This window comes from Acomys russatus, chromosome 24 (assembly GCF_903995435.1).
Source record: "Acomys russatus chromosome 24, mAcoRus1.1, whole genome shotgun sequence".
NCBI lineage: Eukaryota > Metazoa > Chordata > Mammalia > Rodentia > Muridae > Acomys > Acomys russatus.
In genome coordinates, this window is record NC_067160.1 from 45,672,116 (window position 1) to 45,692,222 (window position 20,107).

Below are 20,107 nucleotides of genomic sequence, written 5' to 3' on the forward strand. Positions count from 1 at the left end.
TTGTTATTCGCTTACCCACTCCTTCAACAAATCTCTTCTAAGTATCTTCAACTTGCCAAACAGTGGTCTAGATGCATCCTGAGTAAGGTGCTGTTAAGAAATAGAAGATATTTGAGGCAGGAAAACTGACCAAAAACATGCGTTTTGAAGGAAGTTTTGTGTTTGAGTTTGTACTACCTCTCCAGAGGCAAGCTGCTTTTGACTTTTAATTTCTACAGGACAGTGTACCTGCAAGTATGCATACAAGTGTGTGTGGGTGTGCTTGTAGTGTGTGGAGATTGATGTTGCTAATTCTACCCTGCCTCCCCTGAGACAGGGTTTCTCTGTGTACAGAGCCCTGGCTGTCCTGGACTCACTTTGTAGACGAGGCTGGCCTTGAATTCACAGAGATTGCCTGCCTCTGCCTCCTGCATGTTGGGATCAAAGGTGTGTACCACCACACTCAGCTGCTAATTCTTTTCTATTGCTCTTTGCCTTATTTTTTGAGGTAGGGTTTCTCATTGAACCTGGACATTGTTTCAGGTAGGCTAGCTGGCTAGCAATTCCCCCAGGACCCATGTGTCTGCTTGTCTTCCCCCAGTATTGGGGAGGGGCTACAAATGTATGCTGCTCTGCCTGGTTTTTGTGTGTCTGCTGGGAAACTGAACTTAGGTTCTCATGCTTACTCAGCAAACACTTTATCCATTAGAACAAATCTCCAACACTAGAACAAAGATTGTCATAAAATCCTACAGACACTCTCTAACTCACCATATTGTTATGTAGGCAAATTGAGGATGAATATATAAACTTAAGGTAATAACATTTATTTGAGCTGGAGAGATAGCTCAGTGGTTAGCACTTGCCGCTCTTGCAGGGGACCAGGTTCTCAGCACCTACATGGCAACTCATAACCATCTGTAAGTCCAGTTCCAGGCAATCTGATGTCCTCATGTACCCTCTGTGGCCAGGCAATGCACTTAAGTTGCATATCTGTACAGACAAGAAAATACTCATACACATAAAATCAAAATATCTTAAAAATACCATGAAGCCTTCAAGTGAAAGAGTACAGTAGCTAGTAACAATGAGCAGGCCCTTCTCAAATAGCTTACTAGGTGATAGTGCAGGTAGAAGGCATGTGAGTGGGTTAGACCTGATGGAACCGCAGTGGGGTGGTGGGCAGATGATGTTGAGGGAGTCTCTCTAAGGATGAACTGCAGTTGTGAATGCCATGCTTTGGTTATTATCTTTTCTTTCTTTCTTTCTTTCTTTCTTTTTTTTTTTTAATTTTTGAATGCATTGAGAATTTCTGCGTTTGCCTTTGGATTTTAAATTCTGCAGTGACATCCTAGCTGTAGCATGTCAGTTAGGAGCCTGGAATTTGGAGCTCAGTCACCTGGATTCTAGTCCCAGTGGATTTAGTCCTCACTTCTAAGAACCTGACTTCAGGCAGCTACCCTAACTGACACATATTGTAGTTTTCTGCTGGTATAATTGGTAATAAACCCACCTATCTTGTATGTTTGTTTTGCTTCTGTTCATTATGCTCTTTGAACCTTTTGGATTTGAACCTATGGAATATTTATATAATATACATTAAAATATATTAAGTATTAAATATATAAATAATATATATAGCCATGACCAAGGTGCTTATAAAAGAAAGCATTTAACTGGGGCCTGGACTATAGCTTGAGAGGTGTGATCCACTGTCATTATGGCAGGGAGCACTGGGGAAAGGCAGGTGTGTATGGTGCTAGAGAAGTACCTGAGAGTTACAACCTGATCTGGAAGCCAAGAGAGAGAAAACTGGGCCTGGCATAGCCGCCCCCCCCCCCTTTCAAATTTAAAATAGATTTTTCTCATACATCCTGATTATGATTTCCTTTCTCTCTACTCCTCCCAGTTTGTCCGTCCCTTCGCGCTGCCCCCACCCCCCAAATCTGGATCTCTTTCTGCTTTTTATTAGACAAGAACAGGGTTCTAAGAGATAATAATAAAATATAGTAAAATAAGATAAGAAAAGCCATCACATCAAAGTTGAACAAGACAAACCAACAGAAGGAAAAGAGCACAAGAAAAGGTAAAAGAAAGAGAGACCCACTTTTTCTGCACACTCAGGAATCATATATATTATGGCCTAAACTGGAGGCCATAATACATATGCAGCTCTATAGACTCGTGCAGGCCCATGCATGTTGTTTCAGTTTCTGTGAGTTCATGTGAAAGTTGCTCAGGCTGATTTAAAGGGCCTTATTTTCTTGGTGTCCCGAAATGGGCTTTTGAAACCTCAAAGGTCACCCTTAGTGACACTTCCTTCCAAAAAGGCCACACCTCCTAATCCTTCTAATTCTATCAGAGCTCTTTCTACTCCTTGGTGACTTAGCATTTAAATAGACGAGCCTATGGGGACTGTTCTTATTCAGACCATGACAGTGTGTGAAGCCTTGGCTTCAATCAGCGCCATATAATCTGGACATGTCTGTAATCCTAGCACTTGAGAGGTAGAGGAAAAAGATCCGAAGTTCAAGGTCTTAGTTGGCTGTATAGTGGGTTTGAGGTGAGCCTGGACCACATGAGACCCTGTCTCAAAAAAAGAAACAAACAAAAAATAAGCAACAAAAACCCCACATCACCATCACCACAACAACAAAAACCATTCAGACATGGAAAATAATAAAAGTAGTTTTGTTTGGTGTGACCAGTTAGGAACTTGGAAAGTTAGCAATTAAATTGACATAAATCATGAATCTTCATATTAATGCTTCAAATGTTACTTACTATTTTGTGAGATAAAAGACATTGAATGATAGAATGCTCTGTTTAGAGTTGAGGGCATTGGATCCTGTAGAGCACAGTCCTTAAGATCATGCTTTAGACAGTTAACACTGATTCACATTTAAACTTGTCAGCCCGCCCAGAACCAAGGCAAGCATTTTCCATCATTCCAGCCTGTACCTCTTGCTGATTTACAGGGCAAACTCTTGGCTTTTACTGCAACTCTGCTCTGAAGGACTTCTTGGCAAGTTTGTCTTTTGTTTCCCAGTTGAGCTTGAAGGTCTCTGGACTTGGAGTAAGGTTGCCTTTCTTGTACCAATAGGTTTGAATAGCTGTGGCTGAATACTGTACAGGAGTAAAGCTAGAGCAGGAAATGACATGAAAAGTAAAACTATTCCAAGTTAATAAGTACTTTGTGATTTACTTAGATGAGTAAGTAGACCTACCATAGCAGAAGATTTCATTGAAAATTAAGATTCTCTTTCTCATTTTGTTAGTGTTTTTTTGGAGGCAGCAGCCACTTGAGTGGATGGGCCATTGATACTGCAATATTCAGGAGTTGAGGTTGTACAGTTACTTGACATGCCCACAGGGAACAGAGAATCAGTTTGGCTTTCTCATCTCCCTTCATTTTCATATTCTTTCTCTACTTGCATGTGGCCTTCCATTGCTCCCTGTCAGTTTTAAGTACTGTTATTTAATTAAGTGGGTCTCAAACTTGGCTGGTTATGCACAAGAATCACTTGCAGGTCCTTAACAGTTTTCTAGGCTCCACTTCAGAGCCTAGACTCTGCATCGGAGTCATTGGAACCCAGGAAACTTCAGTTTCAAAGTGTCTCAGGCGGTCCATGAAAGCTGCTCACCTAGCTGAGCTCTAGAATCAATCCCGAGGCCACAGTGGGCTGGGGGGTGGAGGGGGGGGAATGACTTAATGTTTGTCAGATGTCCAGTTGCCTTTTATTTTTAAACAGGAAAGGAGGTTCCTACATTTTCGTTTTTAAGAAATGGATGCATTTATAGCCATTTTCAAACTGTGTTCACACAGAACAATGAGGTTCTATGGGCTGATTTTTTTATTATTAATTTATTCAGGTTACAACTCAATTGTTATCCCATCACTTGTATCCTCCCATTTCTCCGTCCCTCCTACTTTCACCCTATTCCCCTCCCCTAGGACCAAGGGGGACCTCCTCCCCCACTCTATGGTCATAGGCTATCAAGTCTCATCTTGGTAGCCTGCTTATTCTTTTCTTTGAGTGCCCTCAGGCCTCCCCACCCAGAGGAGGTGGTCAAATATGGGGCACCAGAGTTCATCGGAGTGAGTCCCCACTCTCCACATAACTGTGGAGAATGTCCTGACCATTGGCTAGATCAGAGTAGGGGTTCGATGCTTACTACTTGTATTGTCCTTGGTTAGTGCAATAGTTTGAGCAGATCCCCCTAAGCCCCGATCCACCCATCACGATGTTCTTGTTTGTGAGCTGATGTTAAAATCAAATATTGCTGTAGAATTTACCCCAAGTTCCAGGGTGGAGAAGAAAGCAGATAGACAAAATGTCCCAATTTTAAACCAGTTTTCCCCTCTTATTGAACAGAGATTCTTGATTTTGATGTAATCAAGTCTGTTAGTTGAGTGCTGTGTGTGTGTCTCCAATGTTCTTTGGACCACCCAATTTGATGGTGTAGGCTTTTGGATACCTTTGGGGAAGGAGTGCTAGGAGGAAGTCTCAAAAGATTAGACAGAAATGGGAGAACAAAGACAGGCAAAGGGGGATGAACAACCTCAACTTTAATATCAAAGTCTCTTCCAGACCGTGTTGTCTGAAGAGACAAGCTTATCTCTCTCCCTCCTTTCACCTTATCCCTACTCCCTCTCCTTTCTTCCCAAGCTTTTCAGTGTAATGAAAGAGGGATTTCCCTTGTGCTGTTCCCTATCATGGAACAGATTTAGTCTTTTACCTTTAAATATAATGTTAACTGCAGTTTTATTTATTTATTTATTTAATATCAATTTTATGTGTATGAATGGTTTGCTTGCATGTATGACTGTATACCATGTACACTCCTAATGTCCATGGAAGCCAGATGAGGATGTTGGATCCTCTGGACCTGGAGCTACAGATGGCTCTGAGTTGCCATGTAGGTGCTAGGAACACTGGAAGAGAAGCCAGTGTTCTTATCTACTGAACTCACTCTGTAGCTCCAAAAGCAGGTTTTTGATAGGTGTCCTTTGTCAAGATGAGGAATGTTCCTTTTAGGTTTTTGAAGTTTAAAAAATATGGTGTTGAATTTTTTCAAATGCTTCTTCTTCAATCAACTGATAAGATTTTCTTCTAATTCAGCCTGTTAGTATTGAATTATGCTCATCAATGCTAGGTGATACTGATTTTTAAATACTGAGCCAGCCTTTCATTCCTGGAATAAAGCACACTTGATCAGGATGGATATTATAGAATTCTATTACTAATTACTAATGTAATTTTTATTAATATATTTTATTACATATTTATTTTGTGTGTGTGAGTGGGAGGGTGGAGAGAGAGAGATGTGCAGACTTGGTATCAAGTACCTTTACCTGCTGAGCCATTTCATTGACCTCTATTTGCTAATGCTTTGTTAAGGCTTTTGTGTCACCCTATATGAGAGATATTGGTCTGTATAGTGCATATCTTTATTTATTTTGTACTATGTCTGCTTTTGGGATGAAGGTAAAACTGGTCTAGTAAATATAGTGAGAATTATTCCTTTACGTTTTTGGGAAGATCTTATATTGCATTGGCATTAAGTCTTCACTTGTTTAGTAGAATTCTCTGATGAGCCCACTTGTATCTACTGAGGGGTTTAATGGGTCTTCTTTGGTCTGGGTAATTATAATTTTTCATGTTTATTCCTTGGTATGGTTTCTATATTTATATCTAACATTTAAAATTATTATTATTATTAATTATTATTATAGGTTCTTACTAGGTAGCCCAAACTGGCTTCAAACTCATGGTGATCCTCCAGCCTCAATATCCCTCCCTAGTGCTCGGATTATAGGCACATGCCACTTATACCTGATGTCTGGTAGCTGTTTTGTATTAATATTAATGTGTCATCTCTATTTCTAGTAATGAGTATTTTGTGTCTGATATGTCTTGTTTTCTTCAGGGTTTTTGTGCTCAAGGATGAGCTTTTGGACTGTGCATGTATACTTTATCAAATTTAGACTGTTTTTTTTTTGCCTTCAGATACATGTTTTCACTTCACTCTCCTTGTTTAGAGAGTACACTTTGTTAGGTGGTATAGTGTAAGGTTTTTGCTTACCCTTAAACTTCCTCCCTCTATCCCACTTCATTTTCAATAGGTTCTTTTGTTACATCTTTTATGTTTCTGAGACAGGGTCTTCCTTTGTGGCTTAGCTCACTACATATATAGCCCAGCCTCAATTCCTGGCCATCTCCTCCCTCAGCCTCTTGAGTATGGGGATTGCAAGCATGTACTGTCATACTCTGCTGCTTGTTGTATTTTAAGTTCATTAGTCTTTTCTTCTGCATAGTTCAATCTGCTGAATGGTAGGCCTTACTTGTGTGAATCAAGTAACTACCACTGAGCCAATTCTCCAGACCATCTCTTTACTGTCTTTACATTTTACTTAGATACAGAGTCTCACCAGATTATTGAGAGTAATCTTGAATTCTTGCCTAGGTAGGCCTTGAACTTGCAAAGTTTCATTCTTCTGAATAACTAGAATTATAGGATAGACCCATTAGCCATGGTTTATTTTTTTTTAATCTCTAAATAATTAGTTTAAACTCTTTCTGAATCTTCTACATCTTCAGGTTTTGAATAGGTAGAATGAAGTTGTCAATAGCTATTTGAAAGTTATTTCTGCTAATTCTAATTGGTATATTTATTATGATATCATTGATTATTAAATGCCCTAAAAGTTTTGACTGAACGTCAGACACTGTATATTTTATTTTGTTGAGGGCTGGGTCTTGTTATATTCTTTAAAAATATTTATTTTGAGCCGGATGTGGTGGGGCGTACCTTTAAACTCAGCACTCAGGAGGCAGAGGCAGATGGATCACTGTGAGTTCGAGGCCAGCCTGGTCTACAAAGTGAGTCTAGGACAGCCAAGGCTACACAGAGAGACCTTGTCTCGAAAAAAAATAAATTTATTTTTATTACTGTTAATTGTATGTGCATCGGGTACAAGTACCTAAGGGGGACATAGGTGTCAGATCCCTCTGGAGCTGGAGTTGAGGGTGATTGTTAGCTGCCTGATGAGGGTGCTGGGAAGTGGAATCAGGTTCTCTCTAAGAGCAGCACATGTCTTTAACATCTGAGCCATCTCTCTAGCTCCTATGTCTTCCTGACCAGGGTCCTCAGTTCTCTGAGAGATCTGATTGCTCAGTTCTGAAGGCCTTTACAGTTGCTTTCAAGTAATGACATGGTTTTTGAAGGGACTATATTTCTTGAAGATAAAAAACAAAATCAGTGGAAGTAGGGATTGCGTAGGTATATGCAACTGCCTAAACTCATAGAACTGTGCATTTTTAATATGTGTATTCTAGTGTATGCAGACTAGAATAAATACAATTGTGTAGATACAATTGTATATTGTAGGCATCAAGTTAATTTAAAAAAATAAAAGGGGTTGGAGTCTGGTACTTACACTGTTTGCAAGCCGGGGGGCAGCTTTTTAAACTTCGTTGTATTTGAATGACCTCAACTATAACGTGAGAATGATTATGATGGAGTCTTTAATGGACTTATCAGGAAGAATAAATAAGATAATATAGAAGTGCTTACAACAATACCTGACAAGTAGTTGTGTTTAATCCTTAGCAAGGCTCAGAAACGTTTTGTTCTTGTGAAGAGTATCCACCATTACTGATGGGACTAATGATGAGAACCCTCCCCTCATAGGCTTGACTTGAGGCTGAAGACAGACTATAGAAGCCATCAGTGAAACAAAGTTCTTGTTGCACATTTCTGTAAATAGCTTTGTGATCCCCTGAAAATAGTACGACATATATTTTACTATAGGAGCATTTTTTGGGGAAGGTAGTGAAGCTTTTGGTGAGGGCCTCTGTTTCTCCTTGCTGCCCATCCAGTTCCCTCCAGTATCTCTTCTCTAAACAGCCCCAAGCTGTTGGGGATAGGCAGCATGGTGTGGCAGAAAGGCATAGGATTTAGTTTGAAAATCAGCCTTTAGGTGGAGTTCTGCATACATTTTAGCCTCAGTTTCTGTTACTGTACAACAGAGAAAATGATAGGCCACGGTACTTGGCAGGCATTGACAATCAGTTTCAGAAGCCCATGGCTCCCAAGTTTGTATTGTACAGTGTTTTACAGATACATTGTTCTTGACACTGGGCTGGAAGCTGAGTATCCAGAGACCATTGATTTGCTCAGCATTTTTCCATTGTAAAGGAGTGACTTTCTTTTAGTTTTGGTAAAATGTGATATTTTTCTTTAGTGCCACAGTCTGTCCCTTGTTCTTAAAAGTCAGTATGCTCATTTCCTAGACTAATGATTCTGTTTAGTAATAGTATTTGAAAGCATAAGTGAGAGTCTTTGAAATATACAATAATGTGTAGATTTACTTACAAGACCTATCATTGGTAGGGTGAAGAGATTTATTTTTATTTTTTATTAGAGAGAGAGAGTGGGGAGTAGGGAAGGGAAAGAACACTTGTTGAAGTCATAGGACGTCTCTAGGGAGTGGCTTCTTTCGTGCCATTTTGTTTTGAGGCATGGTTTGTCTTATTTCTGTGTATATGACTATCTGGAACATGAACTTCTAGGCAAATCTATTGTTGCCTCTCATGTCAAAATAGGAGTTAGGCTTACAGATGCATACAACTGCATTTGGCTTTTTAAAATATAGATTCTGGGGAACTGAATTTTTTAAAATGTAGGTTCAGTTGTCAGGCCTACACTTAAATGCCTTTACTCACTGAATCACTTTGCTGGTCCAACAGATTTATTTTTTTTTATAAATTAGTAATAGGTTTTATGCCAATGTAGTATACAAAGCATTTAATCTTTCTCCCTCCCTCCCTTCCTCCCTTCCTTCCTTCCTTCTTCCCTTCCTTTTTTTCTCCTTTCTTTTCTTGAGACAGTGTTTGTACATAGCTCTGGCTATCTTGGAACTCACTGTTGTAGACTAGGTTGGCAGAGATCCATCTGTCTCTGCCTCCCAAGTGCTGGGATTAAAGGCATGTGCTACCATACCTGTCTACTTTCTTATTTTTCTTGGTAGCTATCCTTGAAAGACTTTTTCTGATGAGCAGGGCAAATGTTACCTCTGGACAGAGAGGAAGCTGAATGGTAAAATGGTAAAATGGCTTGTTCTAATTGCATTGTTAATGAGGAATCTCCCTGGAATTTTGAACCCATGCTTTGTGATACCTAGTAATCAAACCATACATTAGTACTATGAGAAAGTCCTTTGAGCATATCAGGGAAGTTAGTATTAATGAAGGATTTTGTTAATTTTTAATAATTTATTTATTTATTTATTTTCAAATTTATTTATTTATTTATTTTCAAATTTATTTATTTGTCTTTTATGTGCATTGGTGTTTTGTCTGCATGTATGTTGGTGTGTCAGATCTCCTGGAACTGGAGTTACAGACAGTTGTGAGCTGCCATTTGGATGCTGGAAATTGAACCCAGGTCCTCTGGAAGAGCAGCCAGTACTATTAACCACTGAGCCATCTCTCTAGCCCCCTGTTAAATTTTTTTTTAAAGGACTAAGATATAGAGAAAAGTTGTTAATATAGTATACAGAAGTTTTTTATTTGTTTGTTTTTGTTTTAACAGAGAAAAACACCAATTTAGAGTGACATATGAAAATGATACCCCACCAGTCTGACCACTTCAGGGTGCTTTTCCTTTAAGCAAGATCATTGTTCTATATAACAACAGTGCAACATCAAAAGCATTACTACTCCTTATCCTTAGGCCCTACTCAAACTTCAGTAATTGTCCCAATAACACCCCTGATGGTCAGACTTACACGTTGCCTTTAGTTGTCAGATCTCCTTTCTTTCCTTCACTTGGGAGGAGACCTTGGTTCTTCCTTTGTATTTCAGAACCTTAACACTTTGAAGATTACAGGCCAGATTTTTTTTTTTTTTAAAGGACCTTCTGCTTGAATCATTTGTTTCAGGCTAGCGGTCTCTTCCAGGACCACCCCAAAAGCTTGGCTGTGCCCCTTTTGTTGCATCCTAGCACTTGATTGTATTCAGAAGCCACTGTTTTGGTACACAGTGTGCTCATTCTATTGGGTTATTGATCCTCCCAGGCTGTCTCAGTAGAAAGAGCCAAGAAATACATGTACATTAAAAGTCTTTTACAGTTCATTTCCTTTAACAGTCTCTCTCTCTCTCTCTCTCTCTCTCTCTCTCTCTCTCTCTCTCTCTCCACACACATGCATACATATATATGTTTGTGTGTGTGTAAAATCTTGACCTCACACTCATATTTCTAAGTGCAAGGCCAATTCCATGTGAGCTATGCTAGTTTGCTGTTACCTTTAGCAATGAGAAATAAGGTATCCACATGCCAGCATTTGTGCCATCCTTTGCAATCTGTGTGGATGCTTTCCCATTTCACCTTGCTTTTTCAGGATCATTCTTGGTGTTCCTCTATTCTCCTTTCCTACCACTGGCCTAGTTTGACCCTGACTGCCAATTATGATGGCCAAATCCTCATGCCCACATCTGGTAAGTGCATGCCCAAGAGCTTTCATATCCAATCAGGGTTTTCCATATGCTTGGAATGCTCTCCATTGTCTTTGCCTCTGACACCTTATGTTGGGTTGTCCTTGTTTGGTGATTCTTTATTCTTTCCCTGCTTCGACTCCCCAGGCCTGGCTGCCCCAGCTCCCCAAGCCAAGCTGTTTCTCAGTAGATAACCTTCCTTATCATATGCTTGGATTACACATCTCATGCCAAGCCACCCCTCAGCATGTGCTACCCGCTCCTGTCCTGACATCCCTTGTTGGGTCACTCTTTCCTCACTTGCTCAGGTACTCCCCACACTGGGTCACCAGCATGAGCATTCATTTTGTTTTGTGTAGCTCATAGTTTTAGGATTAAATTGTTAAAAAGAGGACACATTAGGGAAGGAGAAATTAAAAAAAAAATGTGCATGTGATGTGCACGCAGATGTGGTCAGAGGACCACTATGGAATGTATTCTCTCCTTCTATCTTTACCAGTGTTCTGTGGATTGACTGCATGTCACCAGGCTTGTACAGCAAGTACTTTTTATCTGCTGAGCCATCTCACTTGCTCTTGTTTCTACATTTTTAAAGGGCAATTGTATTTATTGATAATAAATACTGTCTTTGCATATGCTGATTCTACTGTTGACATGCCTAGATTTTCCATGGAAGGGTGGCCTGTGAGAGACTTTATGAACACAGTCTGGAGCTCTGCACATTGCTGAGTGATGCCCAGCCTATGTTTCTGTGTGGAATGCAGCTGGATTCCTCTAGTGTCCCTGGTAGCACAGAGTGGTGTAAGACTCTTTCCCTAGTGATAGATGGAAGTCGAAGCTTTGTAACTCCTTTCATAGCAGTATCTGCATATCTTTATTAATATGATCCTGAGAATATTATTAGAAAAGAAACGTGAAGTGTAAAGTCTTGAAGTGGCTTGTTTGTATAATTGCACAACTAAGTTAATCACTTTTAACAAGTCTCAACAATGACTGCATTCTCCTAGAAAGGTGTTAACTTGTTATGGGGTAGAAAGCACCCTTTGATACAACATTTTCACTCTGGAAAAACGGCTTTAATTTCAGAGTCCACTGAAACAAATGGAGACTTGTTGGGAATATTAACACTACCTTTTTCTTGTTTGTTTAGCTTAACAGTATCAATGTTTATTAGGTGATGTTTGCTAGCAAGCTCTGAGGTGTATACTGATTCTGTTGACCATGTTACCGATGTTCAGACAGTGCCAGTTGGTATTAGTTTCATACATTAGCCCTTCACGTCTCAGTTTGTAAGAAGCTCTGTGTCAAAGCTGGGTTGGAGTTGTTAAGGCAGTGACGTGAGGGTTCTGAACATGGTGTTTCAGGGTGGTATACACTTAAAAAGACAAGGGCCCGACACTGTGGCATGGTTACCCTTTGTAGCCCAGACTTATTTTGTAAGGAGTTAGTGTTACATTTTTCTCTTAATCTCCTAATATGTTCTAATTGAAGAAAAGCAGATCTTAATTGAAAGCTGATGATCTCAGCACAGTAATCAATAGCATGATGGTTTGGGTGGCGGGTAGTGGGGAAAACCCAATAAGCTATCCTGCTGCCTTGAATATTGTCAAAGCTTTTGTCTGTCTTCTGACTTCAAGCTGATTGTATTTAATCATTCTGAGACTATGGCCCTTAGCTCTGAGCAAGGCTCTTCCTGTGAGTCACTGAGAATTGTGTTCACTGGAGAGGTAGAGAATAGAAATATTCTCTTGACTTATTCTCTGCCCTCTTTCTTCCTGAACCAAGAACTGAGCAGACTTCTTTCAAACACATTTTATCTGTTTGTGTCTGTTACTTTCCTGTGTGTAAGAGCTGGCGCTGTTGTCAGCAGGTGTGACTTATTGATACCTTTGACTCCATAGGAAAACATCTTTAGAGAGTAATAGGTGAAAGCAAGTTCTGTAAATTACCTCTTGCCAGAGAAAGAGAGGCTGGAAACTGCTTGTCAGGTTGGAAGAAAACTCATTCAGGAAATACTTATTGTGCCAGGTGTCAGACCAGGGTTATGAGAAGACACAGTTGGTGTCCTCAAGGAGCTGCCAGTCTGTTGGAAAGGACAGATGCTTAATTGAGACACCACAGTGTTTCTCAGCCTTGGATGCACTTTGGAATAAACTGAAGAATTAAAAAGAATGTAGAATCTTAGGGATTTTAGTGGTCTAAGGCAGTGGTTCTTAACCTGTAGGTTGCGATCCCCTTGAGGTGGGGATGATGTGAAAGGGTCCTCTTTAACAAGGGTCTCATATGAGATATTTACATTATAATACATAACAGTAGCAAAATTACAGTTATGAAGTAGCAATGAAAATAATTTTATGGTGTGTGTGGGGGTCACCACAAATGAGAAACTGTATTAAAGGATCACAGCATTCTAAGGTTGAGAATCATGGGCCTAAAAGTATAGCATGGGCATCAGGATTCTCAAAAGTCTCCAAGTAACCAGAACTGTACCCAGGTTGAACTCAGTAAGAGCCTGGATAATGGGAAGCACAGTACAGAGGAAGGGCACTTAAACTTGACAGAAAACTTCAAGGCATAAGAAGGAATGTCCTAGTTAGGGTTTCTATTGCTGTGATGAAACACCATGACCAAAGCAACTTGGAAGGAAAGAGTTCCACATCACAATTTATCACGGAAAGAAGTCAGGACAGGAACTCAAAGCAGGGCAGGCACCTGGAGTCAGGAGCTGATACAGAGGCCATGGAGGTGGTGCTGTTTACTGGCTTGCCTCCCATGGCTTACTCAGCCTGTTTTCTTACAGAACCAGCAGTTCAGGATGGCCCATCCACCATAGGCTGGGCCCTGGCCTACCAATCACCAAATAAGAAAATAACCTACGGGCTTGCCTACAGCCTGCTCTTCTGGAGATGTTTTCTCAGTTGAGGCACCCTCCACTCCAGTGGCTCTAACTTGTGTCAAGATGACATAAAACTAGCCAGCCCAGGGAGGCTTGAACTTAGGCTTGGTATATGAAACTTCTTAAAGGCTGAAAGATAGGTCCTTGTTGAAGGGAAGATCAGCAGAGTAACCTAGGACAGGACAGTGCCTGGTGCCTTCTATGTCAGTTCCTTCCTCTTCTGCTGCTTCTTTGCCCTGTCTTTAGCCTGTGTGCCATTTGTGGACCTCAGTGGTTCTCAGCTCCAATCCAGGGCTAATGTAACCCATAGGGATTGTTGAAAATTATGTGAGATCCTGCAAAAACACTGTTTAGGATCATAGAGTCCAAGAAACAATTAGTAAAGGATGGTAGTTGTACAGTAATGATACTATTAGTAGAATTGGAACATGGTTTGACTAGAGACTTATCCTGGTTCTTTATGGCTACAACTTACGGTGCAAGACCATAGGATATACTAGTGCGTGCAAGGAATATGCTTGGCAGGTAGGCAGAGTTCCAGATGAGGCCGTGTATAAGAGTAAAAGGCAATTAATAATGGGGCATTATGGCAGAACCAGGACATTTCCATGGTAATATGCTAAGATGTATCACAAAGGGCTCTGGGAAAACTTGGGTCCATATTGGAAAATTGGCTCTGAACATGGTATTCTCAGCATCATTACGTGTTCTAAATTAGCAGTGAGTGTTAATAGGACAGAAATAGGATTTTCAGCTTCTTTAGCCAAGTAGTTAAAAATACTGAGTGTCTTGAAGAGTGTTAGAGGAATAAGCGGTCTCAAGGTGCTCTCAGAGATCCTGTGCAAGTTGCTATGGCCTTTATTGTTTACCGGCTTAATGAGAAAATTAAGAAAGGATTGCTTGGCTATTTGCATTTAGAGGAGGCACTTTCTAATTTACTTTTTGATTTGCAGAGAAATAAAAAAATGCCTCCATCTGCATTGGCTTCACTGGCCCTTAAAATAACTTAAGTATATTTGTTATGTTATATAAGTTGTCACAACATTAGTCACCACTTCTTCCATAAGGCAACATGTAAACCATCATGGGTAAGCATGACTAGAGCTTATAATTATAGACCAGTTTGTTCTTAACATTTTAGTCAGCTTCTGCGTTTTGTTTTTTGTTTTTTGTTTTTTTTTTTTTGAGAAAGAGAGAGATTAAGAGAGACTGGAGAGAGAGAGAGAGAGAGAGAGAGAGAGAGAGAGAGAGAGAGAGAGAGAGAGAGAGAGAGAGATATTAAGAGATATTAAGAGAGAGATTAAGAGAAACTGACTGACTCTGATTTATAATCTTTGGCTTTGTGCAGTAGAACTCTGCCAGCTGCCTGAGTTAAGAATCTTAGTCTTATTACTTAACCCTCATTAGAGTGAGGTAGAGAGTGAGAGACAAAGAGAAGCAGAAATACTTGTTTCTACAGATGGCCTTTTTCTTTGAAACATATCTTTCATTACAAAAATACCATTGAAAGGTACTGAGATGTACTCTTTGTTTTATATATATTTTAGTTGTGTATACTAAATCATTTGGGAGAATTCCATTTAATCAGTGGTCCCAAAATATGGTCACAGTTCAGGTAGAAACCACTAGAAGCTGGCTACTTGTTCTACTTGTTAAGAAGACTCTGGGGTTCTACCTCAGAGATTCTTGGGGGAAAGAAATCTGTCTTTTAATTAGTCCTCTAGTTATTTGTTATCCACACTACAGGTGGAACATGTGGAACTGGAAGATCATATTTGTCATTTATTGTACTCTTTTAGACTCCAGGAAGACTAGTCCCCATTTCCTTTGTTCCTTACCAATATTAACTTGCTTAGGTATGGGGGAAACACAACCTGACATGAGAGACAAAATCCTTGCTCTTCAACAGCTTATTTGCAGAAGAGGAAAGCTAATCATAACCAGTGTTGGGACTGGTATAATGTGGAGAATTAAATTAGGAGAGTATGATGGAGTTAGTCTTGCTGAGACCAAGTATGAGCAAGGTTTTGGGTGACAGAAAGAACCACGTGAGCTTATGTGTCTGAGTGGTCAGTGTGCATAGATCTAGTGAGCCGAGGGGGGGGGGAGGGGAGCGATGGAGGTGTGTGGGGGGGGGAAGAACCTGAAGTGAAATTGGATAGGTAGACAGAGACCAGATCTTACAGGCTTCTGGCCCCACTCCCCCCCTTTTTTCTCTTTTTAACTTCATTTTTTAAAATTCTGGCAAGAAACATAAAACAAAATCTTACATTTTAACCGTTTTAAAGTGCTCAGTTCAGGGCTCAGTTCAGAAACATCTGTATTATTCTGCACCCACCTGACACTAGAACTTGAAGTTTGACTTTGAGTATGTGGGATGCTTTGGGGAAGGTTTACATGAAGGGCTGACACAGTCTGTATTTTAGAATGAATGAACTCCTGCATGCAAAATTGAGGTATAATCACATGGAGAAAATAGTGGGAGCAGGAAGACTGTCAGGAGAATAATATATTAACTGTACCATGAAGCACACTATTTGGGATTTTTATTTATTTAATTTTTGGGGTGTGTGTGTGCTGGAGCAGAACCCTGGGGCATGGTACCATTGAGTTAAATGTTAAGTTCCCACAACTCTGAATGTATTCTGATAGCAGAATCAACAGAGCTTGCTGACTGATTGGTAGTGACATATAAAGAGGTCAGAGACAGTAAGTTTTGTTGGTTTGAGTAACTTGTAGAGTTCGAGTAGCAGTTTGGGAAATAAAAAACATATGTTAAATTAAAATGTGTTTGAGATGTCTAAGCATAGGGTTGAGTAGGCTTAAGAAATCTGGAATCAGGGAAGAAATCAGGTTGAAGATAGGATTTAGGGGCTTGTGAGCATTTGCTCAGTAATTAAAGCCATGAGACTGAATGAGATCATCTAGGTAATGACTGTAGACAGCAGAGTCTTGACCAGGTTCAGGAGTAGGAGTTTTTAATGTGCGAGTGTAGCAAAGAAGCAGCAGTAAGAAGAGCAGAGACCCATCAGAGCAATCTCCTGGAAGGGTCAGGGAGAATGTGTTTGGAGGAGCAGGGCATTTGATCAACTGTGGCAAAAGCTGCTGTGAGGGTAAGGCAAGCACTGAGAACTACTTTTGATGCATAGAAGCCATGTGGAGGTCTCTGGTGACAGTGGCAATTTGTTGCGAAGATATGGCGGTTTTATGATGCCTGCTTGAAGTATGTTGCAGGAAGAAAGAAGGACCAGAAGTAACGAGAGTAGCCAGTTAGGGCATCCTTTCCTTAGAGTGGGCCTGTACAAAGGTGCTGCAATTCAGGAAGGCTGGGTCTGTAACTGTTTCAGAATTTGAATGTAACACTTTCACATGCTCATGCTCATCATTTTAATTTTAAGAACATGTAAAAAGTTGAAGGAGTGGAAAGTGAGTAAAAAGATGTGTGGGAACTCTGAAGAGCACAGGGACAGAGGGCAGTTTAGAACACATTTTACTTTATTTTTTGAGACAGAGTCTCTTTATGTAGCCCTGGCTGTCCTGGAACTCACTATGTGGACCAAGCTGGCCTCGAACTCACAAAGATATGCCTGTATACCACTACTTCCACCTATGTGTAAAACATATTTTGAAATCTGTTTTAATCCAGAGAAACAACATTCTGAGATGAAATCTAGCCATTTGTAAAAGGTGTTTTAGGTTTTTGAAGAAAATCTTATTAACGCTTTTCACATTATACCATATATTATTTGTGAAAGAGAAATGGTTATTTTATCAAATGTCAGAAACCTCAGGGTTTCTGATAGGAAGGGATGTTTCCATGTGGTATTTCACACACAGTTTAGTGCCAACTTTGAAGTTCATGTTCTACCCTCTTGGTAGGAAAAAGAATGCAAGGTTTTTAAGCCCATAAGACTTAAATTTACTTTTTTTTTTTTAAATTAAGATGCTCTGGTTTAGTGTCTTATTTTTCAGTATCTATATTTAACAAAGTATATTTAAATACCTTGAATTTTATAGTCAACTCTCTCTACTCAAGACACTTATTTAAAGCTAAAGCCCGAGTTTTTCTACAGTGAAAAACCGATGTTTCACAAAGTATAAAACATTTTTCTTTCTACTGCTATGGAAATAAAGCAAGCATTATCTTATTTTCCTGACTCTCAAGATGCACACCTTTAATCCTAGCACTTGGGAGGCAGAGGCAGGTGCATTTCTGTGAGTTTGAGGTCAGCCTGGTCTACAGAAGGAGTCCAGGACAGCCAAGGCTACATACATAGAAACCCTGTCTCAAAAAAACCACCGAAAACCCACCAAAACTACTATTTATAAGATAGATGGTTATTTTATGTGGCACTAAGAAAAAATGGTTGAAGATGTGAAAGTATGGGGGACCAAAGATCATCATTTAGTCAATAAAACATGGAATTGGAGGACTAGATGACATGAATTCTGTGGTTTTCAGTCAGCAAAAGGAGGTAGACAAGTTCTTTAGACTGTCTTTCCTTGGGCCTCTCACTTTCCCAGTGAGAGTAACACCCCTACACATTACAATGCCACAGTAAGGATCACATGAGATAAATGTAGGCTTTCCTGGGAACATTCAAAATATTTCTTTGGTTTAAATTTATGGCCTTAGATATTATTAAATAACTAAGAAAGGTCCTTATCTGAGCTTTGTTGTCAAGTTTAAAATATAATTTACTTAAGTATTTGGAAATACAATATTATCATCTGCTAAAATATTTATTTACTTATTTATTGACACAGGGTCTCTCTATGTAGCCCTGGCTGGCCTGGAACTTGCTGTATAGATCAGGCTGGCCTCAAACTCACAGAGATATACCTGCCTCTTCCTCCCAAGTGCTGGGATTAAGGCATGCATCATTGTGCCTGGTTTGCTAAATCATTTTTTTTTTAAATCCAGTCTGGAAGTAGTTACCTTTTCATTATAGCAAAAAAGATAATATACCTACATGTTTTTACAACTCAGAAGTTACAACTATAAACATTCTGTTAGTGCTGTGATCTTTTATGACTTTATTATGAATGCTCATGACATTAAGAAAGTAAAGGAAGAAGGTAAAGGAATATAACAGTAAGCATTCATACATATGGTATTGCCAATGCAGGCAAATGCTGTCTTAAATTTAACTTCTCATGTTCATAATCTTATAGTGAGGTGATGGCACCTCTAGTTTGATATTAAAAAGCTGTAAGTAACAAGTCATTTTTTGTCATATGTGTGTTTTATCTAGTAATGTAGGAAAGGGTGCTACCGTATACTGTGGGTGCTTTGAGCTCAATTTCTTCAAAAATCCTACCTACAGCTTTGGAGATGGAGCTATGGAAGTCAGACATGACACATGCCAAGTCATAGTTGTGGTTAACTTACTATGTCCAGACATTGTGTCCAGATCACTAATGTGTATTTTCTTAAAGTTGCACAATTCTTGGGGATTGCTGTTTTTATCTTGTGTGTTGTAAAGGTTGTGGGCCAGAGTTAAGTAGCCTGCCCAAGCTTTCATAGCTCTTCAGTTGATATCTACATTACACTGCATCCCATGTGTTTTGTTTAATTCTGCCTCAATCCTTGTTAGTAATCATGATTTGTTTCCTTTGTAGGCAAAACCCAGAGACTACATTTGAAGTGTATGTGGAAGTGGCCTATCCTAGGACAGGTGGCACTCTTTCAGGTACTGGCTTTATCTAATTGCAATAATGATGTTTCTTCATTGTATGGAATAGCTGTAGGAGAAAATAGATGAATAATGTGATGTCTTTAAGTTCTTAGAAGTGCCTTTCCTTGTTTTTCATACTCACATCATCCTAAGAAGACTGGAGAATAAAAGCATAGTGAATATTTTCATGGAGATCCACTGCCTTAGCAGGCTTGACGTATGGCTTTGTTTATTCTTATCATTGGGTGTTGGTTTGCATCTATCATGGAAGCCTAGAAACCAACTTATTAGGCCTTGCTAATGAGCAAGGCTTGGAATTAGACTACAGGACTCCCATTAATAGGAAGGAAATTCTTTGCCTCTAAATTGCTTGAAAAAGACTGAATTTATCAATACTGTTGGTAAAAGAAGGTTGGAGACTAGTTAGAGGAAACACTTCACACCCTAGCGTTTAGTTTGCTTTCATAAGTGCCCTGAACAGTGGGGTCTCAGGTGAGGTTTGGGTGCCCTGTACAGCTGTATATGCCACTTGTTTTGTTTTTGCTTTTTTAGGACAGGGTTTCTCTCTGTAGCTCTAGCTATTCAGGAATTTGGTCTGTAGACATGGCTGGCCTCGAACTCACAGATCTGTCTGCCTCTGTCTCCCGAGGGATTAAAGGTGTGTGCCACCACTGCCCAGCTTGTATCACTTATTGACCTAAAGTTCTTTTTGCTTAATGAGAAAAATAACCTTGTGCTTTTTTCCTTCATGTTTTTTGCCAAATGTTAGGGGCTCTTGGTCTTCACACCCAACATTTGTGCATATTATTTGGTGTTTAGGGAAAGTAAATTTACTTGAATTAGAAATTTGAAGTAGTATCTTATGCTCATAATTAGCTTTATGCCTTTGGTAGTGTTTTTTTGTTGCCTTACTTTCATTAGATTATTATAATTATATGCATAATGACTTTTGATCAAGTGCCCTTTATTTTGTTATACATGTGCCGTCAACTGAGCATCTATATTGTCAACACAATGTAATCCTTAAAGACAGTTGAATGGCATCCCCATAATAC

At 39.6% G+C, this 20,107-nt stretch overlaps 1 protein-coding gene across 7 annotated transcripts in view; it reads left to right on the plus strand.

Moving 5' to 3' along the window:
* The window catches only part of Dennd1a (DENN domain containing 1A), a 488,183-nt gene that overhangs the window by 24,062 nt on the left and 444,014 nt on the right, over positions 1-20,107 (plus strand). For 6 of the 7 annotated variants that reach the window (XM_051166832.1, XM_051166835.1, XM_051166833.1 and 3 more), the window contains exon 2: positions 18,997-19,067. In XM_051166832.1, coding sequence (XP_051022789.1) covers positions 18,997-19,067 — 71 coding nt within the window. Of the gene's footprint in view, positions 1-18,522; positions 19,068-20,107 lie in introns of those variants that run through there. The other variant, XM_051166838.1, reaches the window with a different exon arrangement.